This window comes from Rattus norvegicus, chromosome 9 (genome assembly GCF_021556685.1).
Source record: "Rattus norvegicus strain SHRSP/BbbUtx chromosome 9, alternate assembly SHRSP_T2T, whole genome shotgun sequence".
Lineage (NCBI taxonomy): Eukaryota > Metazoa > Chordata > Mammalia > Rodentia > Muridae > Rattus > Rattus norvegicus.
The window spans coordinates 103,915,675-103,939,874 of NC_141542.1; the positions used below are offsets into that span (position 1 = coordinate 103,915,675).

The window sequence follows — 24,200 nt, forward strand, 5'->3', positions numbered from 1 at the left end:
GAAAGGCCACTGCTGTGTGCCTCTGGGGAGATGGACACAGGATTGTGTGCACCCCTTCGAGGACTCTCAGGACTGCTGCTCCTGCTGTGTGCCCTGCCCTGGGCTGAAGGTGGAAAGGTGCTGGTGTTTCCCATGGAGGGCAGCCACTGGCTGAGCATGAGGGATGTCGTGAGGGAGCTCCACGCCCGAGGTCACCAGGCTGTGGTCCTGGCTCCAGAGGTGACTGTGCACATGAAAGGAGAGGACTTCTTCACCCTCCAAACCTATGCCTTTCCATATACCAAGGAAGAATATCAGCGGGAAATACTGGGCAACGCTAAGAAGGGCTTCGAACCACAACATTTTGTGAAGACTTTCTTTGAAACTATGGCATCTATAAAAAAGTTTTTCGATCTCTACGCAAATTCTTGTGCAGCTCTATTGCACAATAAGACCCTGATCCAGCAACTGAATTCCAGTTCCTTCGATGTGGTCTTAACAGACCCTGTTTTCCCCTGTGGAGCATTACTGGCCAAGTATCTACAGATTCCTGCTGTGTTTTTTCTGCGCTCTGTTCCCTGTGGCATAGATTATGAGGCTACACAATGTCCGAAACCTTCCTCTTATATTCCGAACCTACTCACAATGCTTTCTGACCACATGACCTTCCTGCAAAGGGTCAAGAACATGCTGTACCCTCTGACCTTGAAGTACATTTGCCATTTATCAATCACTCCCTATGAAAGCCTGGCCTCTGAGCTTTTGCAGAGAGAAATGTCTTTAGTGGAGGTTCTCAGTCATGCATCTGTGTGGCTGTTCCGAGGGGACTTTGTGTTTGACTACCCGAGGCCCATCATGCCTAATATGGTCTTCATTGGAGGCATAAACTGTGTCATCAAGAAGCCCCTCTCTCAGGTCTGTATTCTTTTATCTCAAGAATTTTCCAGGAAAAATATTTTTTACTTTCAAATTCTTATTTATCCAACTCATCTTTCCAATGGCATCTCTCCTTTCCTGAGAGGCTTTAGTTAAATTACCTATTAAGGTATTCACCCTGCCATACTTTGGGTTTTCAGTGGCCACTGTCAGGACTAAAAGGCTAAGGTGAGGGGGCTCAGACTGAGGCTCTGGAGTGGGGCTCAACTGGGACTGCCCATGTATCCAGACATGGTTTTTCTATTGGTAAATGTCCAGTTCTGCTCAGGAGCTGAGAAATTAACCCGTGGCCTGACCCACCAGAGAGGGTGTGGCGTCCAGATTTTTTTTCTGAAGGTTATAAAGGAATCAGCAAAATGCAGCTGATGTGGTGGTTTTTGCTTCTGTCCTCGGGGATGAAATGGGTGTGTGTCCACACCACACCCAAGCACTCAACAGATCTGGGAGCAAGCTAATCGGTGGTTTATAGGATCAATCGGGCCAGCCACACGTCAAAGGCTCAGTAGTCATGTGTGCCTGAGCAGCTACTGTGTGAGAGCTCTCTCATGACTTAACAGAGTTGTGTATTCCAAATTTTGTATGTAGAAAACTAAGAAAGCCTAGAGAAGTCCACCATAACAAAACGTTTTATCATAGGGTAGAGGTAGAAAGTAAGCTGTACATTTACTCCTGAGGCCACTGGCTACTTCCCAGTCTAGTAGATTGTCACTACTGAAACTATACTAAAACAGTTTAATGGAGACCTAAGGAAGTTAAATGAGTCTGTATTTAATGAGGAAACCTGTGAGCTGGGTTTAGGGACACACAGGTCAGTAATCCTAACACTTTCAAAGATGAGGCAGGATTGAGTCCAAGTCCATTGAGGCTACATGAGTGCTGGAGCTGGGCTAAGTAATGAGAACCTGAGAGGGGAAGAGGGAAGGAAGAGGAAGAGGGGTGGGGGAGAGAAGAGAGGGCAGGAGAAAGGAGATGAGGAAGATGAGGGTGAGTGGGAGAGAGAACTGATGCCAATGTGGAATTTGAAATTCTAGAAATGGAAGCGGATACAGATGAAATTACTCCTCAAATGGAGAAGGTGCATTCTTCCAGTTTGGAGGCTGTGACATAAAATCAAAGGCAAAGGGGTTACTTAAAAGCAGTAGTTTCGGGGCTGGGGATTTAGCTCAGTGGTAGAGCGCTTGCCTAGGAAGCGCAAGGCCCTGGGTTCGGTCCCCAGCTCCGAAAAAAAGAACACCTCCCCCCCCCAAAAAAAGCAGTAGTTTCTTCCAAAATGCTTTCAGCCATGTCGACTATGCTAAAACTGCATGAGAACCTCATGCCAGTGTTGCCTGGCTTTTCAAATTCCTGATTCTGTTTTAGGTGGAACAGGGCCTCCTAGACTTCTCGGTCTTACAGTATGTTGCTCTTCCTTGCCTGGTGCATTCTGGGAATGACACCATGAGGGAATCTCCAGCAGTGCATTTGAATGCCTTCTTCAAGTAGGTGATGTGTGCATGTGTGTATGACTGCAGGTGCATGTGTGCCAAGGTGCTTGTGGGACGTCAAGAACTTCTACTTCTGGCTGCTGGTGCTCCTTCCACCCTAGATTCCAGGGATCAGAGACAAATTGTCATGCTTGTGCTGAAATATGCTCTTACAGATCCACTGGTGGATTCAAGAGGCACAGGAAATGCCTTTTGACCACTGTGACCTACAAGCATGTCTTCACAAGTGTTTTGAGACAGAGCAATTTTTGAAGTTTCAAGCTTGACAATTCATTAAAACAATGCTTTGTAGAGTTGGGCCTGGTTGCACTTAGGAAGCAGAGTAGATTCCTGTGAGTTCCAGTCCAGGCAGGAACTTTACATCTATAGAAGCACTAATCCAAGACGGATGAATATTGATTCTTGTGTTTGCTCTCAACTGTTAAAACAATCCAAAGCTGAAGATCCATGGCCCACCCAGGGTGATGATTTCCACATTTAACCATTGCAGAAGTAACTGTATGTGTTCATTATCCCCGAATCCTTGATATCTTCTACCAGTTCAGATACAAAACCATAACAAACTACTCAGTAACTCTCCCATTATTATGTTTGTGATTATGTATCTGCATAGTGTGTGTGCATTCGAGTGTGTGTGTGCGTGTGTGTGTGTGTGTATGTGTGCGCCCGCGCTCATGCGTGTGTAAGGAGGAGATCCAAGGCTGATGTCAAGAACCATCTTCAATTACTCTTAAATCCAGGATCCCTCAAAAAAAAAAAAAATCCAGAGGCAATATGCTCTGAGGATCCTGTGTCTCTGCCTTCTGAGGATTATCTCACACACCAGTTTAATTTAGGTTTCTGGGGATGCTTGCCTAGTAAGCACTGAAACCCCTGGACCATCCATCCCCTCAGGGACTACCATTAGCTCCCTGGGCTGGAGAAAACATTGTTTCAAAGTCTGGTAGTTGGTCTAATTTAGGGACTTTCTAAACAAATTGCATAGAAAGCTACCCCAGTACGGCAGTGACTATTTGATTGACATGATTTCTAAAGACCCTTGTGTACCCTGGGGAAGGGTATTGAATCTTGTGCTTCTGCTGTGTGTTGTACATATGTCAACGTACAAGGCTACATTTTCAGGGTAGTAAGGGTATCCAACATATTTTTCACGTAGCCTAAGTCTGTGATAATGTGTTTAGGTCTCATGACCTCTTGGGAGAGAATTACAAAGTGTGGCATCTTGAACCTATTCAGATCCATTTTGCTTCCATGCCTTATGAAGTCTTTACAGATAACATTGAAACGAGGTACTTTCTAAAGGCAACCATCTTCTTGCAAGGTCTATGAGGCACCCAACTGTACTACAGAATGGACTCTATTGCTCACATATATTATATGGATATTACATACGGCAACCAAGGAGCTTGGACCTCCTTCACAAGGCACTTTTTACTTCCAGCTCCTTCCACTGCTGTAGAACAAACTCACCCACTAACCAGCCAAATGTTGAGACCTTGACTGGTAAACGTAACCCTAAACCTTCAGAGAGCACGATCCTAGCAACCCTCCTTTTTGCCTATTGAATTTTTCAGACTCCTACAAAACATGGGAAGAATAATCGTGATACACACTACCGAGTTCATGGTAAATTCGTTGCAGCCGCACCGAAAACCTACTTACGTCTGCTTTGTTCAGTCTAGGTGCTTTTAAATGTTTTAACCTCTCATTTAAACAGTGGTCAACTGTTCCTATATCGGCATGATTTTAGGTAAACTAAAAGCCATTCGTTTTAACTAATCTTAAACTAAAGACTCAAGATACACCCCGCCATTCACCACGGTGCACGTGTAGGAAGTGGAGCTAGAAGGTTCAAGGAAAGCTGTCTGGGCCGAATTTTCAACAGAATGGACATTGTGCGGTTTTGGGTGCTGTGGGCAGTGTTTGCTGGCACTAGAACATAACGGTGGTCTGCCTCAGGATTACGTTTAATAACTGCCAAAGGCATACAGATATTTACAACAGGCATAAAGACCAAGAGAGATCCTATCCCTGCGATCCCAACAATAACAAGAGGCACCGACATGAGCTGCATATAATGTCTTGAATACAGTTGTTCTGAAAGTAGAGCTCCCTTGAAAACGCGTTTAAACAAAAAAAGTCCTGATAGTCCTTACATCACACTTTACGTCTTTACTGGGTATCAATGCGAAGCAGCTGCTCCTTGCCATTAATTATCAGGGATTTTAACTCTCCATCTTCTTCCACTTCCACCCTTTCCTGGCCATTCTCAACGATTCTCTTGGTGGTGATTTTTTTGCCATTGATTATTTCGGTGGAAGTTGACACCGACTTGTAGTTGCCTGCCGCCCCACCGCCGCAGGACATGGAGAAAGAGGAAAGGCCTGAGTTTCCCGGAGAACCGAAGGATGTGAATCCAGTATCTAACGAAGCGAAGCCGCCCCCAAACCCTGGGAATTCGGTAAAGGAGGTAGAGAAGGGTACGGACCCTCGGCTTCTGCTTCCCCGGGTGCTCCTCCGATCGCCGAAAAAGTTCTCAAGCGGGTCTCCGAAGAAGTCGAAGGAAAAAGGGTCGTGCCCCCCGAAGAACTCCCTGAAGACCTCGGCGGGGTCTCGGAAGGAGAAGACATACTGGAAGGCATCGTGGAACGGGCTGCCCGCCGCGCCGCCTCCGCCCACCTCGCCCACCTCGCCGCAGCGGTCATACACCTCGCGCTTGCGGGCGTCCGATAAGACCTCGTAGGCCTGCGCCACCTGCTTGAACCGCCTCTCGGCCTCCTCCTTGTGCTCGGGGTTCTTGTCCGGGTGCCACTTGAGCGCAAGCTTGCGGTACGCCTTGCGGATGGCCTCAGCCGAGGCCTGCCGCGGCACGCCCAGCACCTCGTAGTAGTCCACCATGGCGGCTGGCCGGCCCGCGGCCTCGGCGCTGGAGCGCTGGTGGCAGCTGCTGAACGCCCGCTACCGGCCAGCGCCACACACACACCCTTGTGACGTGGACGTCTCTTATTGACGGAGGCGGGCGGCGCCTCAGCCTATCAGTAGGGAGAGTCCCAGGGGTTAGTTCTGCTCCTAGTGATGCTCAGTGATGCTCAGTGATGGTCAGGCTTAGAGATAGGACCGAGTCTAGCTAGCATCCTTGCCTTGGTGATTGGGGTTTGTCCTATGGTACGAAGAACAAAGGACGACTTAGGGGAGAGAGGCTTTGACTCTGGGCTGCCTTAGAAAATACTATTTCATCCTTTGTTCCTCTTTGCCCTCTCTCCTCCAGCTTCTCTCCTTTCTCACCTCTCTCTTCCTCTTCCTTTCTGTCCCCTCCTCCTCTTTCATTTCTCCTCTCTACCTCTTCTTTTCATCAAACACCCCTCCCCGCCAATCTCCTGATGCTGCTTGCCCTTCTTTCCTCATCTGTGTAGCTCAGGCTGGCCTTGAACTTGCAGTAATGCGCTGCTGCCTCGGCATCTTGCATTGTGGGTTTACAAGTGCGCCTCACAAAGCTGGCTTTTTAAGATGCATTTTCGTGCTCTGCCACAAGTCTTCTTTCCATCCGCAGGGCAAGAAGATAGGAAGGTTGAGAGGAGTGGGTGACCCTATTCTGAAGGACAGTGGTTTGTGAAGGACTGGGGTTCTTAAACATTTTGGCCTCGGGATCCTTTGTTTTCATTTATATGGCTATACGTTCCCTCCTTGTCACGCGAAAAAGTAAAGCAATGAAAAGCATGTCTATTAGCGGCACACTAGTATAAATCATGTTCTTATTAGAAAATAACTTCTTCAAAACAAAAACTCAGAAGGGCGATGTACGTTTATGTTCTTCAAATCACTCCAGCATCAAGCTCCACAGAGCTGGATTCTTCCGCTTCTGCATTCAATCTACTGTGATTTCATACGTGCTTATGAGGAAAATTAGATCTTTAAAAAGCCGGTATCTCTGTTGATGGAAAGGGTTTCAACTTTGTCAGATTCCTCTGAAAGGTCCTTGGGATCTTCGGGGTTCCCTAGTGAATACTTGGAGAGCCATTGTTGTTCTGAACAAAAAACGATTGCAACTTGTGGCTGTTTTCGAAGCAATGCAGGTGAAATGTTCTTGTCACCACCAATACTGTTGTAGTGTGACTCTGGCCTTCTTTCTACCTTTGCCTGACACTTGTTTTTATCTCCACTTCCTTGTAGTTTGATCAGCGGTGAGGCAACATAAAGGTTACCTAGTTCTAAAGGGAAATGGTTAACCAGTGAACTTGTAAAGATTTTATCATGAAGGGTACTGGGTCTAATCAGAAGCTCTAGTATTGCCAGAACAGTCATTTGAGTTTATGCCGCACCCAGTGACTGAACTTGAACCTTAGTCCTGGCACTTGGTAAACACGAAATAAACAGTAATGGAATCTTGATTAGGAGGAAAGGGCAGGTGGATTTGTCTAATCAGGAGAGCTAGGGAGGAGGAATAATCTTCCAAAAATGACCCAGGGTCTAAGGAGGAGCAAGGATAAAGGGTTTGAGTTTTCTTGTGGGCCCTAGGAAGCTGTTAACCAAAGTGCCAGAAGCAGTGGTGGTGTGGGATAATACAAGGCCAAAACCGATGGAGCGAGCTGGAGGGACAGCCTAGGGGCTAAAGCCCTGAAATAAGACCACGGCAGCTGGGTCTGAAAGAGCGAATACCTGGCTTAAGTATTGGGCCTATAGTAACAGTAGATGGAGTTTGTACAAAAACAGTTATTGAATGCACAGCCGTGGACTGCCCCAAGGTTGAAACCCTGCCTGTGAGGAATGTGTCCATTTATTCTTGACTTAACACATAGGCCGCTGTGGGAAGTTCCAGACGGTGAAAGGCAGGACAGAGGAAAATGCCGCAGAGATTTGACGAAAACTGCCTTTATTCCCTCTAAGGGTCCTCAGGTGAGCCTCAGGAGGACGGAGAGCTTACGTGCTTTCTTATCCCATCAAAGGAGCTCGGCGTCCCATAGATGGGAATATTAACTTCTGGTTCCATCTTAAAAAAGAAACCCCCCCATGGGACTTTTAAATAAGACACCACATCCCTCAAGGGCCCCCAAAGCAAGACCATATTGATGCTCTACTCTGTTTCCTCAGCCGCCAGAGGCACACCTTGTGCTTCCCTGTGATTGGTTTAAGTTCTCTGAACCCCAGATCCCCATGTCTGTTGGTTATTCGGGTTTTGGCTCTGGAACCTAGCACAGCACCCAGCATAGTAGAGTTCATGTGTTTCATACATGTTGGTGAATTCACATGTTCCATACATGTTGGTGAAGGGAGGGATTAGCTTTAAAGTTGAAGGGGTTGGGTCTGCTCATACTCCAGGGCAGACCTGTCATTGAATTGTTTCAAACTGGTTCTCCTTGTTGGTCACAAGAGATGTAGATTGCATTTTGACCAGTGAACAGTGTTCCCTGGCCAAAGATAGAGTTGGGCCCCACCATTCAAGTCCACAGTAGCTGCAAGAAGTCTGAGGTAACACACTGTCTGCTTTGATTGTGACCCTGCATTCCATCTCCAGCACCGTATGTGTAAAAGAGCTCAGGGTTTTGAGTGATGACAGGTACACAGAGTCATAAAGGCATTGTTGCGTTTGCAGGCTCTTTGCCCCCCCCCCCCGTAAGTTGCAGGTGAATTCTCACAAAATGGGGCTCACAAGGATTACTGATCCCTAAGTCCAACTTGGATTGTGAGCTTTGGGATCTCAGTTAAAGGCACAGCAGAAGCAAAGGCATTGCTACATCTTTGGCACTTACCAAGAATTAAGAGTGATGGGGGGGGGGGGGTGAGTGTGGGGAAGGACTTAAGAGTCAGAGTGCATGTGTGCATGGTGTGTGTGTGTGTGTGTGTGTGTGTGTGTTTGCAAAATGCACAAGCAAACTGGAATTCTGTTGAGGAAGGGTGAAGGCACAAGAAAAGAAGGATGAGAGTAAAGCTTTAAAGCTAAGCTGTTTCTCCTTGGTGTTCTCAGCACAGCCACACGTAGGCAGGACTAGCACTGTGGTCAATACTGGGATCAGGGATTTCCTCCTAAGGACTGTATAGAACATCAGTGGATCCCCAGAAGGAGTACAGTCTGGGCTTTGCTTTGATTGCTTACTTTGGGGGGCATTCCTGTTCAGCAGCTCTTCCCCTAGTCTCCCAAGGCCCCAGATAGTGCTATTTGAACACCTTCTTGGGCTCAAAGTCCTCTTCCCTTCTGCCTTTTCTTCACTCATTATGGTGGCATCATGACCTTAGGTTCCCAACTTCCCACTTAATTTCTAACTAGGTGGAATTTCCACTGGGGACTTGCTGCTGGAGGCTGGAAGTTTAAGAGTTCAGGCTTTGGGCACCAACATCCAGGGCCTATGTCTTAGCTCTGCCAAGGACTCTGGCAAATGTCTTGGCTTTTGTTGGCCTCAGTATGTTTATAAAACGAGGGACTTAACATCTGCCTTTACAGGACAGCGTGGTGGGATCAAATGTGTTGTAGAGCGTTCAGCTTGACAACGCTTAACACACAGCATGCACCTGACTTTGTCACTTTCAATTCAATCATCAGATTTCCTTCTCGGCCTCATGTAAATGCTGTGAGCACAAATGGACTAGCCAGTGCTTATCTAGTTTGATTTTCTGTTTAGAATACATTTTCTCACTGTCTCTCTGAGGGAGCTCTTGGAGAGGACTCGTGTCTACAGACCCATGTGACTCTGCCTTCTTGGTCATTTTCTACCCCAGCCCATTCATTTGCATCCTCAAAGGGCCTGATTTATCAGTTCCAGCTGAGAGCCAATCTGTCTTGACAGCTGAGTCCTGGAAAGGCAGGGCACTCCTCTGTGCTGGTCTCAGCTGCCATCTTGAAACCCTGCCCTGTACTAGATTCACTAAGGACCAAGTGAAAACAGTGGCAGAGGCTGAGGTACACATAAGCACCTGAGCTTAAGCTGCAGAAGCCACATGAACATTCTGGAAACAGTTGGGTATGCAGGGAATCCCAACCCTGGGGAGCTAGAGAAAAGATTTCTTAGCTCTGTAGCCTTCTGGTATATAGCTTAACTGGTAGGCACCACTCCAGTGAAAGAGCCCACCTCATACCACACACACACACACACACACACACACACACACACACACACACACATATACAGACACACACAGACACACATATACATATACACACAGACACACACATATACACACACAGACAGATACACACACACACACACAGACACACAGACACACACACACACACACACATATACAGACACACACAGACACACATATACATATACACACAGACACACACATATACACACACAGACAGATACACACACAGACACAGACACACAGACACAGACACACACACACACACACACACACACACACACACACCACTCTTAAATGATGGAAGCGATTTAGAGGAGGCCTGAGAAGATGGTGGAGGGCTTCCGTGGATAAAAGTAATGTTTCAACATTATACTCCTTTCTTTCCAAAATACCGAGTAACTATCAGTCTTATTCTTGGTAAAATCTTATGCCTTGGCACTTTACAGTCCCTTTTCCCTCTCTGCTAATCCTTTCTGACCTAAAAAAAACAATGCTAATTTCATGAGTCCAAAATGGCCAGAGAGGGTTGGGCTCACTATATTCACTCAAAAGTGTGATTTGAGGAAGGGATAGCAGTCAGCCCAGCTGCTATTATTAAGGAACTCAGTAAAGCTTCACCCACTTCGCCATGGAAAACAAATGTTCTATGGCCTTTGCCAATTCATTGACAACGTTAGTCATGGGGCACAATCAAACATTAACTGGTTGCTCAGGTTTATTCTCATGAGTCATAAGCAGGCCTGCGCAGAGCTCCGGCAGCAGCAGGAGAGCTACCATGTCCGTGGTGTGCCGGAGCTCATGTTCGCTTCTGCTTCTTCCGTGCCTTCTGCTGTGTGTGTTGGGTCCCTCTGCGTCCCATGCTGGGAAGCTGTTAGTGATCCCCATAGATGGCAGCCACTGGCTGAGTATGCTCGGAGTTATTCAGCAGCTCCAGCAAAAGGGGCACGAAGTGGTGGTCATAGCACCTGAAGCTTCGATACACATAAAAGAAGGATCATTTTACACTATGAGGAAGTACCCTGTGCCATTCCAAAATGAAAACGTGACAGCTGCTTTTGTGGAACTTGGGCGGAGTGTCTTTGATCAAGATCCTTTTCTGCTGCGTGTGGTTAAAACATACAACAAAGTCAAAAGGGACTCCAGTATGCTGCTGTCTGGCTGCTCCCACCTTCTGCACAATGCCGAGTTTATGGCCTCTCTGGAACAAAGCCACTTTGATGCTCTGCTGACAGACCCTTTCCTTCCGTGTGGCTCCATTGTGGCCCAGTACCTGTCTCTGCCTGCTGTGTACTTCTTGAATGCATTGCCATGCAGCCTGGATTTGGAAGCCACCCAATGCCCTGCTCCGTTGTCCTACGTGCCCAAGAGTTTGTCCTCGAACACAGATCGCATGAACTTCCTGCAGCGGGTGAAGAACATGATTATTGCTTTGACAGAGAACTTTCTATGCAGAGTGGTTTACTCCCCCTATGGGTCACTTGCCACTGAAATCTTACAGAAAGAGGTGACTGTCAAGGACCTTCTGAGTCCTGCATCTATCTGGCTGATGAGAAATGACTTTGTGAAAGATTACCCCAGGCCCATCATGCCCAACATGGTTTTTATTGGTGGGATAAACTGCCTTCAGAAAAAAGCCCTATCCCAGGTGTGTATTAAGTGGGGCCTTTCCATGCCTGTGTTCTCTGGGGAGAAGGTACTTTCCACAGGTATGTGCTGACCTCGGTGAGCTTGCTGGGATGGTTTCTAGTGCTCTCTTGTGTTAACTTCTATCCCCTAAGTCTTATAGTCATGAATTTGTCTGTCCTTGGCATAGTTTTTTTTACTTCTTTGTATATAATATTCTGGGAAAACATATCTTGGGCATTTTATCCTGGGGAATTCAATTTAATGCAACACAGAAGAACCACTGTGTTTGGGACACTTCTCAGAGAACAGAGCTGTGAATCATTCCTTTGCTGGGAACTCGTGTTCTCGATTCAGGCACTAAGTAGCTCAAGTCTGATGCAATTGTTCTTTAACCCTTATGGATCCTGGTGGGAGTCACTGCCTTTATGGTCCTTGTCGTCGCTAATGTCTAGATATTCTAACAGGAAGCTAGATCGGCGGTCTTCCTCTTCTTCCCATAGGGCAAGGCATCACCCCTCTGAGCGAGAGGCAATCTTGGCAAAAGAGAGCAATTCAGGGCCACAGTCATACCTGTTGAATCTGAAGTAAATGGCTAATAGGAGATCAGGGAAGCCCGAGATAGAAAGATACTGACAAAAGAGACCAATCAGGGAGGCAAGCAAGCTTGTGCTTGTCTCAAGAGAAAGGCGTCTGACAGGTAGTCTAAATGGATTCTGAGAAAGGAAAAGATGTTTTGGTCCGATCTCGGAACCAACTGTGTAGCTCTTAGTAGAATGTAAGGAATATTTAAAGGTCTTGTCAGCTGGAGGGAAGAAGGACTTTCTTTCTTTTGGAACATTTATTGTTTTGTAAGAAACAAGTCAGAGATCAAAGATTATTTGCAGTTAACATGTTGCCTCACTGTTTGGCTGTCCCAAGGACTGTGATGTTGTGGCCAAGTTTAGGGCATTTTGTGCCAAGTAGAGGGGACTCACCTTTGTTCAATCCACTGAACTTGATGCAGCGTCATTGTCCAACCTGCTCCTGGTGCTTACTCTGTTGGCCTCTGCACACAGACTTGCGTGCCAGTTAAGCCCCAGTTAAGTGACTGTGGGTGTTTATGACTCTGCAGATCTGATTTTGTGCCAGTCTCACACTAGTGGCTGCTGAGTAGCCGTGGGAAGCCGTGCAGGAAGGAAAGCTAGGCTGATCTCTTTTCAGATAGGATCACGTGTATCTTGAAGGAGCAAAGATTCTAGAATGTAGGTGAGCCGTGTGCTGTCTGGAGGCAGCAGCAAAGCAGAGGGCACTAGGATGGGATCTGCCTGCCACTGGGAAGGAAGTGCCTGGGATTTGATTCTAGAGAGGAAAGGCTTTAGAGCAACCAACTCCAGTGTGCTCTTAAACAGATCAAAATCCAGGACCATGGCAGAGAAACTGTCCTGCCCTCTCTGACTCTTCAGATGGCACAGTGGGTGAGACCAAGGTGCCACTGCTGTGATGATTTGGGGGGGGAGGTGCTCAGGTAGGTGGAAGAGGGGTGCTCCTCTGGGAAGGTTGCCCAGGGTATGGGATGCTAATGTGTTCAGGGTAGAGTTTGGTGGAAGTCTCTCTGTATCTTACATGTTGGGGGATCAAGGATGTGATTTGCCCAGGAAAATTTAGATTTTAGTAATAAAAGTACCAGGTTTCAGGCAGGTCCTCAGCTGTGGGCAGCCTGTCACATCACCCAGCATGCAAACACTCCCCACGTTCTTTGGAAACAGTTCTTTGGTTGGTTAGTTTATTAATAATGCGTGGCATGGGAGAGCTGCCATGCCGCTTAGAGTCTGCTTCCTGTATGGGGCCACAGGTGGGAGCATGCATCTGGACCCGTGTCACGTTCATGGATGCACATTCAGGTGTGTGCACACTCATGCACGTGCTTCTCTTGTGGGAGGTCAGCACATTACCTGCATTCTGCATCTCCAGGCAACCCCACAGATAACCCTGTAAGCAAGGAATCCTCCTGAGTTGACAGGGAACAAGGAGGCAGTTGCCATGACAATTTTTGTCTATTACCTACACCCCTTCACTGACTTCCATGAGAGGGAAGTGACTTGTAACCAAATGTGTTTAGTCCCCAAGGAATGTGAAGGACAAGAGACGAATCAGAAATGTCTTTCCTTGCTCTAGGAATTTGAAGCCTATGTCAACGCCTCCGGAGAACATGGCATCGTGGTTTTCTCTTTGGGATCCATGGTCTCAGAGATTCCAGAGAAGAAAGCGATGGAAATCGCTGAGGCTTTGGGCAGAATTCCTCAGACGGTGAGATGGTTCTGCATGACTCCTTTCTATCTGTTTTCACGAGAGCTCTAACTCCAGACTTAGGGGTCTAAAGGTAGAAATTTAGGGTCTCAAAATCCTATGATATTCTACAATGTTATTATCATTATTGTTATTATTATTAATAACATTAGCATTTTATTATTATTATATTTTGCAATTTCACTCAGGTACTCCTACAGTATTTTCTGCCTCACTCAGATTTCTCCTTTTCTCTAGGAAGCTCCAAAATATTAGGCAGAGACTGGTTAAAAATAAGAATGATATTTTTTTTTCATACCAAATGAGGAAGTTTCTCCAAAAAGATCTAGTTTTTGTTTGCTTTTGCTTGGTTAGCTCTGCATTCACTTACTTAGTTAAGCAAGTTTCCCTTTGCAGTGCAGAAAAGTGAAGAGTTCCCCCGTGCCTGGCTTGGTGGCTTCTCACACTCAAATCACCAGGCTTCCCCATCAAGATACAGTGTTGCCTGGGCTCCAGGGACTTCCTGTGCCCCAGACCTCGCACCATGCAGAGACCATATGTGTTCCTTCCATATGACTGGCCTTTCTAGCTAGTATAGCAGATTTAAAAAAAAAAAATCACACAGCGTTCTTTTATTAAACCTTGTGCTTTGTGTCCCTGCAAGGTCCTGTGGCGCTACACTGGAACTAGACCATCGAACCTTGCAAAGAACACTATTCTTGTCAAATGGCTACCCCAAAACGATCTGCTTGGTAGGTTTTGATATGTTGGGGGCATCTGACATGGAGGTCAAATCAGGGCTAAATTAAGAAAATGACAAGCATGAATGTTTTAAATGATTGCTTAGCTGGATTGTGGCCCATATACATAGCACCTAGCACATATCACTTATCTCTCCCCTCCCCCATCCCGAGTTCCTACAATGATCACAGGAAGATAACAGTCCCTGGGGGATTCTCAGAATCTAGACATTGTAAGTCTGGACAGCTCATCGACCCTCTCTGTTGTGCTTCTCAGGTCATCCAAAGGCTCGGGCGTTCATCACACACTCCGGTTCCCATGGTATTTATGAAGGAATATGCAATGGGGTTCCAATGGTGATGATGCCCTTGTTTGGTGATCAGATGGACAACGCCAAGCGCATGGAAACTCGAGGAGCTGGGGTGACCCTGAATGTCCTGGAAATGACTGCCGATGATTTGGAAAACGCCCTTAAAACTGTCATCAATAACAAGAGGTCAGTAATAGAAAAGAACAAACGAAACCAAAAAAATCCAAAAAAAAAAGAAAAAGAAAAAACTACTTGTATTCATACCTACAGCATTTATAACCAACACAACAAATATATAAAAATCTATATTTATCTAAGATAACATGGGAGATATCTACTGATAAAATGACTTTATATTTTATCATAGAATTTGTTTAAAAATTTTATTTTCCCTAGATTTAAAATCTTCAAATAAAAATATCACCACAGTAGGCATCTCATTTCTAAGATCCTGAGAAGAGAGAAATGTCCCACCAAAAGATGTATAGGGGTGTTGCTGGGGAGATGCTCACCCCAGCATCTTAGATGGGTAAGAGCTCTCATTATACAGGACTGAGGATGGAGTTCAACCTCCAGCATTTAGGTGGAATGCCAGGTCTCAGCACAGTGGAAGGTAGAGGCAGGAGAATTGCTGGGACTTGCTAGCCACCTGCCTACATCCAGATCCCATGAAAGACTGTCTCAAAAAAATAAAGTGAAGTGCCACAAGGAGACCATTGTCTTATAGCCTTTGAGTGAATGCACAGACACATGTAGAAACGGACACAGATGTGTGAACACGCATGCATGCACACACACACACACACACACACACACACACACACACACACACGCACGCACACCCCATGAGATCACTTTGTCCCTACTTGAAATTCAATATATTGCTGTCAAAGTTACTGGAACTTTTTTGTTGAAAAGCTATGGGAAGACCAGCCTGGTGACAGACACTTGTAACCTCAGCTCTTTGGTGACAGGAGGATTGCTACAAGTTCAAGAAGAGTTCCAGGCTAGATAGTCAAGGTTCTACTTTAAGACAAAATCAACCAACCACACACAAACAACAGCAAAACCCCAGACAACAATTTAAGAGGCAGGGAGGTAGACCTGAGGCTCGGCAGTTGGAGTGCTTGCTGCTCTTCTTTACAACCTTGCTTTGTTTCCCAGCTCTAGGGGAATCCTGTGTCCCCTTCTGGCCTCCATGGGCACTGAACTCATGTGTGTGCACACACATGGAGACACAAACACATTAACACAATAAAAATAAAATCCTAAGAGCAATACCACAACATTTTAGAAGAAATAGCGGCCAGTGGTAGATTTAACGCAGTATTGGTGTATGGCATATGCAGCATACTCATGACAACATGTATGTTAAAGAGCTTCAGGCATGTGCCTTAGCCTGTTTTCTGTTGCAATAACAGAATACCCAGAATGCCATGACTTATGTAGGGTTAATGTTTATCTGGCTCAGGGTTCTAGAAGTTGTTGGGAAATCTCCAGTGGGGAAGCTACATCTAAGGGTCTCACGCTGCTTCCCCACATGGTAGAAACCTGGAGGTTCAAAGGATGTGTGTGTGCAAGAAACAAAATGTAAATGACGTCCTTGCTTGATCACACCCTGCTCTCACAGTGACAGGTTCCAGGTGACAAAGGCCACCATCTCTCTCAATGGCTTCTCGCCTCCCAAAGGTTCCACCACCTCTCTGTACCTTCACATCGGGGACCAAAATGCTCACACATGAGCTCGTGGGCAGCACATGCCCACAAACTGCACTACTCTCTCATCTGTCCTTGATTCCTCTTCAACTTCATTTTACCATAAGGAAGGCATAATATAATTTCCTACAAAGAAATCACTAAAAAGCAAAAACAAAAAAGTATTAAGTGTATGGAAGAAGTCTTCATTAGAAACACGCTCCTCTTCTTAACTGGAGCCAGGACTAAGGAGATACTATCCGTTACACGAGTGTTCCAGACACTAACAGTTGCCTTGTGTTCAGTTACAAGGAGAACATCATGCGCCTCTCCAGCCTTCACAAGGACCGTCCTATCGAGCCTCTGGACCTGGCTGTGTTCTGGGTGGAGTACGTGATGAGGCACAAGGGGGCGCCACACCTGCGCCCCGCCGCCCACGACCTCACCTGGTACCAGTACCACTCCTTGGACGTGATTGGCTTTCTCCTGGCCATCGTGTTGACGGTGGTCTTCATTGTCTATAAAAGTTGTGCCTATGGCTGCCGGAAATGCTTTGGGGGAAAGGGTCGAGTGAAGAAATCACACAAATCCAAGACCCACTGAGAAGTGGCAGGAAGTGAAGGAGAAGTATTAGTCCCTTATCCAATCAGTTGAAACTTGGAAACAAGTGTTAAATCCATGTTGCTTTTATTAGGGAAATAATTCACCATACACTATACACCCAGAACATTTTTTTTTTCTTTTTCTTTTTTTCGGAGCTGGGGACCGAACCCAGAACATTTTTTTTTTAAATAAAAACAATCTAATTGCTGGCCACACCCATCAGGGAAGATACTGGAATATGTGATCTGTTTCTCCAGTATCTTCAGTCTGGACAATGACTGCCATCTGTTGGTAACTTACAGAAAGTTTAGTGTTCTGCCTTCAGTGACAGCACCACAGTTTCCCTTACTCCTGTCAGCTAATGGCTTCCTCCCCTGGATTCTCAGACCAGTGTGGCCTTCCCAGTGTTAGTCATTCCTCACTGTGCTCATGTTTTGTGGGTGGCACGGCCTTTGAGCTTTGGGAGAAAAGAAGATGAGGCTGTGACACTGGTGGCCCTGTGTTTGAGATAATAATTATTGCTTGTCTCTGAATTTGATGAAAACTGAAGTACATTCTAAAGAAAGTATGTCTTCTATTGTGTTCCCAAACCAAGAACTTGTCAATAAATTCATATAAATTGTATTATTACTTTTCTTTTCATGGTGTTATTTTTTTTTTTTTTTGGTTCTTTTTTTTCGGAGCTGGAGACCGAACCCAGGGCCTTGCGCTTCCTAGGCAAGCGCTCTACCACTGAGCTAAATCCCCAACCCATGGTGTTATTTTTATTTGTTGTCAAAGTATATCCTTGGATTGTAAAAGTACTACATGACAAGATACAGAACTTGAAAACTGTGTCAGATTCACGCATGCAGACATACACGCAGGAGAAAGGAATCAGCCGTAATTACAGTGCTCGTTAATAATCATGGTTGCTGACTAGTTTTGATTCTGAGTCCTTCAAAGGTGCGCTTGCTGACAGCTTGCAGGCTTGCTTGATGCTCAGCCTGTGGCACCACTGGGAAGTTGTGCAACCATTAAGAGGGGCTCTAGCGTGAGAAAGTTAGGTCTCTGGGGACGTTCCTTTGAAGGAGATGTGGGGATACAGGCACCTTCTCTCTCTCTTTGTTCCATTACTATCATGAAACAAGCTTCTGGGACAGTCTCTCTGAGTATTCTCCTATCTTGCGTGAGTCCCAAAGCAACATAGCCACATGACCAGGGATGGAAACTTCTATAGCTACCCCAAAATAAACCTTTGCTCCTGAGTTGCCACATCTCAGGTATTTGCTACAGTAACATAAGGTTTATTAATATACCTATTGTTTATGAGGTTCAGTTCTGTGAGGGTAGCAGACGGTGGCATGTCAAACAGGAGCATATACATGAACAAACCATGAATTATATCTTGAACCAGGAACAGGGAGCTGGAGTCTAGGCTATCACGATTTTCTCTGAGGAAAATCCCTAATGACCTAAGGGCATTCTGATAGGCCCTACCTGAAACAAAGGCTTCCCTGCTTCTCAGTAGTGCACTCTGGAGACCAAGCTTTTATCACATGGCTCTTTGTGATTTCAGATTCAAGCTATATAGCCTGACCAAAAGTCCCAAAGGTTCGTGTTCATTTCACAGTTAAAAAATGGATCGATGCCAGGCCTTAATCTAGAGAGGCAGAGGCAAGCAGATCTCTGAGTACATCGGCCAGCCTGGTCCACAAAGCAAGTTCCAAGACATTCAGGGCTATGCAGAGAAACCCGGTCTTGAAAAACAAAACTAACAAACAATAATGGATTAGTTCTGTCTAAAGCCAATCCCAAAATCTACTGTTCTAACGATGGAAGTCTAAGTCCAAGGTCTCCTCAAGACTGGGGACAGTTTCGAGCCTCTGTAAAAAGAAACAACTGGAAAAACAAATATTAGAACAAAACCAAAGACCCAATCTCATACAAAATCAGTGGAGGGCAGGCATCACGTAAACGTCCCCTACTCTCAAAGGGAGTCACGGAGAAATAAAGAGGTGTCATCCCTCCAAAGAAGAATAGGGGAAGCATCAAACATCAAAGATCTTTGTCTGGTACCAAGGACACACTTTGGAGGGATGCAGGTTCCCAAAGAGTATGACCATCCCCTCTTCTGTGACTTCAGAGGCTGCATCCTATGGGCCTGCCCTCTCAAACTGATTTTCACACTTCCTGGATCCTTCCTTCACAGATGTGGCAGGTTGATGGCATCTCTTCTGTCCTTGAGTCTTATAGCTTTGGCTTCTCTCTCTCTCAGCCTCACTACTTAACACAGCATTGGGTGTGCCAATCTAGCTAGACAGCTCTGCCTGGTTTCCCAGGCTTTGAGATCTGGTGGAAGCCTCCAGTGACCACAGAGCTTGGAATTTGCATATCTGTAAAACCAGCATCCGATGGATGATATTTGGGTCTTTTGCCACAAATAAGGAATGAAGGCTGGCTGGGTGCAGAGAAGTGAAGCCTGGGTAGCCATGGGAACATCAAGTACCCTCGATCTCCTGGAACCATTGGAAAGGCTTTGAAATAGATCTTATTTGTCTTGAACTTGCACCGGTCTTGTGATTGCTGTCTTAAGTGCTGTGAATTCATAAGTGAAACTGCCCTGATGTATCCAGGAAGCATTTTATCTTGTAGTCATCTATTGCCTCTCACTTGTACAATCTTTCTGTTCCCCTACTCCCACAAACCCTCTGAGTCTTGGAAGGAGGGTGTAGGAAGTAGACATCGTCTTCAAGGCTGAGCATTCTAAAGTCTTTTATTCTCTGCATCTTGATCAGTTGTGGGTCTTTATGTTAATCATCGTCTGCTACAAAAAAGTTTCTCCGATGAGGGTTGAGAGATCCACTAATCTACGGGTAGAGCAATGCTTCATTAGAAACAAGTTTAATGCAATGGCCATCTAGTAGAGCATCAACAGTAGGTTCTCTCTTGGAACTATGACCCGTCTACCCATGGGACCTTGGACCTGAAGTTAATGCCAAGTATAAATTTCATCTTATGGAGTGTGCCTTAATTTCATTCATAAAGTACTTGGTTACACCTATGACATTCATGCCACTACAGTACCAGTGAGCATGTCTTGCCCGGCCAGTCATTATTGTGGCTCACTGTGTTCATAGATGGGATAGGATTGGTGATTATTTCCTCTGGTAGTGTACATAGCACCTTCCATCACTATGAAAATTAGTCAGAAGGAGTAGAGATTCTGGAAAAGTACCATTTTGAGTCCTTTGTGTTCTGTGACTCAAGTATGTAGTGTTTTCAGCAATAGTGCCTTACCATCAAATTCTGGAAGGTAATTAAGAGGGTTGACCATAGCCTGTAATATTGGGGGAGTCCAGAAGAATCCCAGTGGCCAAGAACTCCAAATATACAAGTGAAAAACATACCAAGAAAGAAATCAGGAAAATAATTCCCTTCATAATAGTCTCAAAATTGTCTTGGAATATGTCTATCCAAGGAAGCCTAAGACTCATACAATGAACATTAAGAGAAACTGAAGAAGATAGCAGGAGGTGAAAAGACCTCTCATGTTCATAGGCAGGCATGATTAATATTGAGAAAATAGCCATTTCACCAAAAGCCACCTACAAGGTCGTTGTAATCCATCAATATTCTGATGTAATGCTTTATAGAAATTGGAAGACTCATCTTAAATTTTATATGGAAACCCAGGACCCATGACAGCTGAGACAATATTGAACAATTAAAAACACTGGGAAGTTTCTATCACCTTCTATGTTTCAAGTTAATAGTCCAGAGCTGTGGTAATAAGAAAAACATGGTCCTGAAACATTAAACCATGGAATGGAATTGAGGGATGCAGATATAAGTCCATACACCTATACATTTTTTGACACATAAGCCAACAACACATTGGAGTAAACATGGCGCCTTCTACGAATGATCCTGGTCAAACTGGATGCTTATGTGTAGAAGATGAAACTCGCTCCTATTTATTCCTCATGCCCAGCACAAAACTCCTCTCCAGATGGATCAGCATAAAACTTGATTAGCCCACTATCTCTAAGGTCAACATTACTCAAAGTCTCAGTGCACACACATAGTATAACCAAATCATCCCGATTCTTCCCCCAAAGAATGAGCATCATGGGCTCATCTTACAGCGTTGTAAACCTTCTCTTCCAAATGTTTCCATCAATCAATTCTAACAGTTCTTCCAACCTCTGGAGAGTAACAATTTCACTCTTGGTACCATTTTTCTCTCTATGTTGTCTTCATGTTACTTTAAGGAAACTCAAGAAGCAATTAACTGATAAATATGAGATTTATATAACCTATATACATTTAAGCTCATTTCTCACTTCCTAGTTAGTACCCGAAGAAGAAAAGCTGGATGCTTGGTGGAGTTGTAACACATAAGAATGGGTTGTATGTGAATCAAACATCATTGTCATAATCTAAAAACTAAAGCAAAAACAAAAACAACAACAAAAAAACTGAAAAATTTTTGCTTGGAAAACCAACATAACCCACTAATTCCTCACCAGACTCATGATCCTAGTGCCCTCTATAGACAATTGATTAAAGGACATTTTGCTTTTTAAAAGGGGTGTGTGTGTGTGTGTGTGTGTGTGTGTGTGTGTGTGTGTGTGTGTGTCTTAGTCAAGGGGTTTGTATTCCTGCCCAAAACTTTATGATCAAGATGCAAGTTGGGGAGGAAAGGGTTTAGGAAGTCAGGACAGGAACTCAAGCAGGGCAGGAACTTGGAGGCAGGAGCTGATGCAGAGACCATGGCGGGGGTGATGATTACTGACTTGCTTCCCCTGGCTTGCTCAGCCTGCTTTCTTATAGAACCCAGGACTACCAGCTCAGGGATGGCACCACTCACAAAGGGCCCTCCCCACTTGATCACTAATTAAGAAAATGCCTTACAGCTGGGTCTCTGTACCCCCCCCCCCATGGTCTCTGCAAACCAATTGCTGACATGTTTACATCTGGTTCTAATTCATACAATACTTGCGTATTGTCTCTGAAGACCCCAGAGGACAAAGACACGTTGTAGTCCTGTATCCAACATGCTTAGCTGAACTTGGTAGGCATGTAGTCAACATAGTTTTTGACCTAAAACAGGACTTGAGAGATCACTGAAGGTCCTGAGAAGGCCCAGTGGGGAGGTGGAGGAGGAAGTGAACAACTGTCTTTATGTTTTGTTTCATGTTGACTAATGTGTCTCCAGTGGCCAGAATGAGGAACAGTGCAGGAGTTTATTGGAAAGATGTGTTTGGTGTGGAGTATAGGGAAGTCATTTTAATCCTGAGAGAGAGGGAGAAGGAAAGGGAGAGGGAGAGGGAGAGGGAGAGAGAAAAAACATGCGTAAGCAAGTGTACGTGTGATTCCGTGTGTGTGTGTGCACGCGTGGGCTCGCACATGCGTGCCCACATGTATGAGAAGGCCAGAAAAATATGTTGGGTATCCTGCTCTATCACTTTCTACCGTATTTCCTTGAGGCAGAGTCTCTCCCTAAATCTGAAGCTTTCTGTTTCAGCTAGCTGGCCAGCCACCAAGCTCCCAAGGGTCATCCATCTCCACCCCCAAATCTGAAGTTACAAACACACAGAGTCATGACAGGCTTTTTATGTGGGTGCTAGGGATTCAAACTAGGGCACTTATTCTTATTACTGCTACTCTCTGAGCCATCTCTCCAGCCCAGAAACTCATTGTTTAACCCTTTAAATTCCACGGAGTAGAAATGGGATGGAACGAAGAGTTAGAGGTAATTTCCAGTTCCAGGTGATCCAATGCCATCCTCTGAGCTCTATGGGTACAAGTCTCATAGATTGTACAGATATAACCTGCAGGCAAAACACCCATACATGTAAATAAGATAATTTTTAAAGATTAAAAAGAAAGACAATGTCCCGCAGACTCACAATCTGATGAAGACATTTTCTCAGTTGAGGTTCCCAATTCCCAGATGACCTTCGCTTGTGTCAAATTGACAAATAAAAAACTAAACAAAATATATGTCCATCTAACCAGTATAAACTGCCACTTGGCAAGATGGGCAGACTTAAATGGAATTTTAATAAAGAAACCTTGGGTCAGTATGACTCTGAACCTTAGTCTGTTAACCTGAAATTCATGAAGGATGCCCCCAGACCAGTTGTACAAATCACTGATCTTGGCCAGCTCTCTCAGCAACAGGTGACCAGGAAGTCTTTTGAGAACCACTTTTGGTTTAAGGAAGAAACTGTATTCTTCTCTGTCTTTGAAGTTCCTTATCTTCCGAGACTCTCCCAGTGAGAACACACCTCCTCGCCTGGCTTCTGGTCCAGTTGTGAGGACACAAGTCCTCAAGTGGCTGTTGAGTAGTCCTAGTGACAAAGGAGTTCCCACAGCCATACCATCCTCTTACCTCCCTTCCCTCCCTTGATTCCATCTATATTGGGCTCCACCTCCATCCACCCTTTTGAATCTTTGCTATAACCCCCACTAACGATTTCCTTTTCCCAAACAGGCCACCATACATCAGCACACACCTCTGGGTATGGAAATATTTAATGGAAACTTGGTGTGAAGCTTTGACTTCGGCCCAATGTACCAGAAGCTCTGGTGGATAGTGCCTCAGGGAGGCAGTTGGCTCTCAAAGTTCCAAGGGTCCGGGATATAACGGTGATGGTTCTAATGAAACCTCCACCCCTGCCAGGAGTCCTGTTTCTCGTGAGCATTACCATGGAGGAGGCTGAATGTCTGTGGTGGAGATCGGATTCTGCCATTATTCATATTTTCTTTGGTGGATACTAGATAAAGAGCAGAGATCTTCTTCAGCCAACATTTTTTGTTCTACGCAGGTGAGGACTTCGAGACAAGGCTGGTGTTTAGGTCCTGGGAATCCTCTGAAGAGCTATCATGGGTTGAGGGTTGAGGAACTGGGCCTGGAGGAGGAAGGGTCTAGGGAACTTTGGTCCTTAAAGGGGGATATCTGCTCTGGCTTGTCATTCATTAAGAAACTTTGGGTGTTAAACAGTCAGCCCTTAAAGTTAGTGAGAGGACTGAATTCTGTAGTCCCAAATTTGTAATATCTAGAGAAGAGGGAGGAGACCGTCTTTACTAAGCATATGAGATCATCTATGGCTGTGTGGCAAAGTATAACTGCTTTAGCTGATTAAAAAAGTACCCGCTATCTCAGTCTCTACATAGGCAGGAGTCGGGTGTGGTTTGCCTGGGTCCACTGCTCATGGTCTTAGAGGTTGCAGCCAAGTTGTGGGTAATGCTACTTTCCTCTTTGGCGCTCAACAGCCTCTCCTCAGTGCATGGGATGGTTGGCACAATTCAGTTCCTGTAGTCACAGGACTGGGAACCCCAGTTTCAAACCCCATGGTCCCTCCATAGTCAGCATGCACCACAGCTCTTTCCTCTCGGCGATGGCAGTGTCTTTCTAGTCTGTGAAAAGCCCCACGTGAACAACATGAGAGTCAATTCCCATCGCCTTTGCCAACAACACAAGCAACTCAAGG

General features: G+C 45.4%; 10 protein-coding genes across 20 annotated transcripts in view; 9 read left to right on the forward strand and 1 right to left on the reverse strand.

Annotated features, from left to right (window-relative positions):
• Ugt1a9 (UDP glucuronosyltransferase family 1 member A9) overlaps positions 1 to 17,354 on the forward strand; it is a 111,259-nt gene extending 93,905 nt beyond the window's left edge. Inside the window, 4 exon segments of the mRNA NM_201425.2 lie at positions 13,260 to 13,391; positions 14,035 to 14,122; positions 14,388 to 14,607; positions 16,422 to 17,354. Coding sequence (NP_958828.1) covers positions 13,260 to 13,391; positions 14,035 to 14,122; positions 14,388 to 14,607; positions 16,422 to 16,719 — 738 coding nt within the window. The 3' untranslated portion in view covers positions 16,720 to 17,354.
• The window catches only part of Ugt1a8 (UDP glucuronosyltransferase family 1 member A8), an 81,245-nt gene extending 63,891 nt beyond the window's left edge, over positions 1 to 17,354 (forward strand). The window contains 4 exon segments of the mRNA NM_175846.2: positions 13,260 to 13,391; positions 14,035 to 14,122; positions 14,388 to 14,607; positions 16,422 to 17,354. Coding sequence (NP_787040.2) covers positions 13,260 to 13,391; positions 14,035 to 14,122; positions 14,388 to 14,607; positions 16,422 to 16,719 — 738 coding nt within the window. The 3' untranslated portion in view covers positions 16,720 to 17,354.
• Positions 1 to 17,354, forward strand: part of Ugt1a7c (UDP glucuronosyltransferase 1 family, polypeptide A7C) — a 68,804-nt gene extending 51,450 nt beyond the window's left edge. Inside the window, 4 exon segments of the mRNA NM_130407.2 lie at positions 13,260 to 13,391; positions 14,035 to 14,122; positions 14,388 to 14,607; positions 16,422 to 17,354. Coding sequence (NP_569091.2) covers positions 13,260 to 13,391; positions 14,035 to 14,122; positions 14,388 to 14,607; positions 16,422 to 16,719 — 738 coding nt within the window. The 3' untranslated portion in view covers positions 16,720 to 17,354.
• Ugt1a6a (UDP glucuronosyltransferase family 1 member A6a) overlaps positions 1 to 17,354 on the forward strand; it is a 61,316-nt gene extending 43,962 nt beyond the window's left edge. For both annotated transcript variants that reach the window (NM_001039691.3, NM_057105.3), the window contains 4 exon segments: positions 13,260 to 13,391; positions 14,035 to 14,122; positions 14,388 to 14,607; positions 16,422 to 17,354. In NM_001039691.3, the coding sequence (NP_001034780.1) occupies positions 13,260 to 13,391; positions 14,035 to 14,122; positions 14,388 to 14,607; positions 16,422 to 16,719 (738 nt within the window). In that variant the 3' untranslated portion in view covers positions 16,720 to 17,354.
• Positions 1 to 17,354, forward strand: part of Ugt1a5 (UDP glucuronosyltransferase family 1 member A5) — a 46,272-nt gene extending 28,918 nt beyond the window's left edge. Inside the window, 4 exon segments of the mRNA NM_001039549.1 lie at positions 13,260 to 13,391; positions 14,035 to 14,122; positions 14,388 to 14,607; positions 16,422 to 17,354. Of these exon segments, the coding sequence (NP_001034638.1) occupies positions 13,260 to 13,391; positions 14,035 to 14,122; positions 14,388 to 14,607; positions 16,422 to 16,719 (738 nt within the window). The 3' untranslated portion in view covers positions 16,720 to 17,354.
• Positions 1 to 17,354, forward strand: part of Ugt1a3 (UDP glycosyltransferase 1 family, polypeptide A3) — a 28,205-nt gene extending 10,851 nt beyond the window's left edge. The window contains 4 exon segments of the mRNA NM_201424.2: positions 13,260 to 13,391; positions 14,035 to 14,122; positions 14,388 to 14,607; positions 16,422 to 17,354. Coding sequence (NP_958827.1) covers positions 13,260 to 13,391; positions 14,035 to 14,122; positions 14,388 to 14,607; positions 16,422 to 16,719 — 738 coding nt within the window. The 3' untranslated portion in view covers positions 16,720 to 17,354.
• On the forward strand, positions 31 to 17,354 carry Ugt1a2 (UDP glucuronosyltransferase 1 family, polypeptide A2). Its single transcript, NM_201423.2, is given in 5 exon segments — positions 31 to 894; positions 13,260 to 13,391; positions 14,035 to 14,122; positions 14,388 to 14,607; positions 16,422 to 17,354. Coding segments are annotated over 5 exon segments (1,602 nt in total). The 3' UTR covers positions 16,720 to 17,354.
• Dnajb3 (DnaJ heat shock protein family (Hsp40) member B3) lies at positions 4,346 to 5,378 on the reverse strand. The gene has a single exon (NM_001109396.2). It carries the CDS (start codon positions 5,295 to 5,297, stop codon positions 4,572 to 4,574), a length of 726 nt encoding a protein of 241 aa, NP_001102866.1. The 5' UTR covers positions 5,298 to 5,378; the 3' UTR covers positions 4,346 to 4,571.
• Positions 10,224 to 17,354, forward strand: Ugt1a1 (UDP glucuronosyltransferase family 1 member A1). Its single transcript, NM_012683.3, is given in 5 exon segments — positions 10,224 to 11,124; positions 13,260 to 13,391; positions 14,035 to 14,122; positions 14,388 to 14,607; positions 16,422 to 17,354. Coding segments are annotated over 5 exon segments (1,608 nt in total). The 5' UTR covers positions 10,224 to 10,254; the 3' UTR covers positions 16,720 to 17,354.
• A 5,463-nt stretch (positions 17,355 to 22,817) lies between these two features.
• Positions 22,818 to 24,200, forward strand: part of Mroh2a (maestro heat-like repeat family member 2A) — a 37,085-nt gene continuing 35,702 nt past the window's right edge. For 8 of the 10 annotated variants that reach the window (XM_087565595.1, XM_087565597.1, XM_087565594.1 and 5 more), the window contains exon 1: positions 22,818 to 23,534. The gene's annotated coding sequence lies outside the window, so the exon portion shown is untranslated. 10 annotated transcript variants of the gene reach the window in all.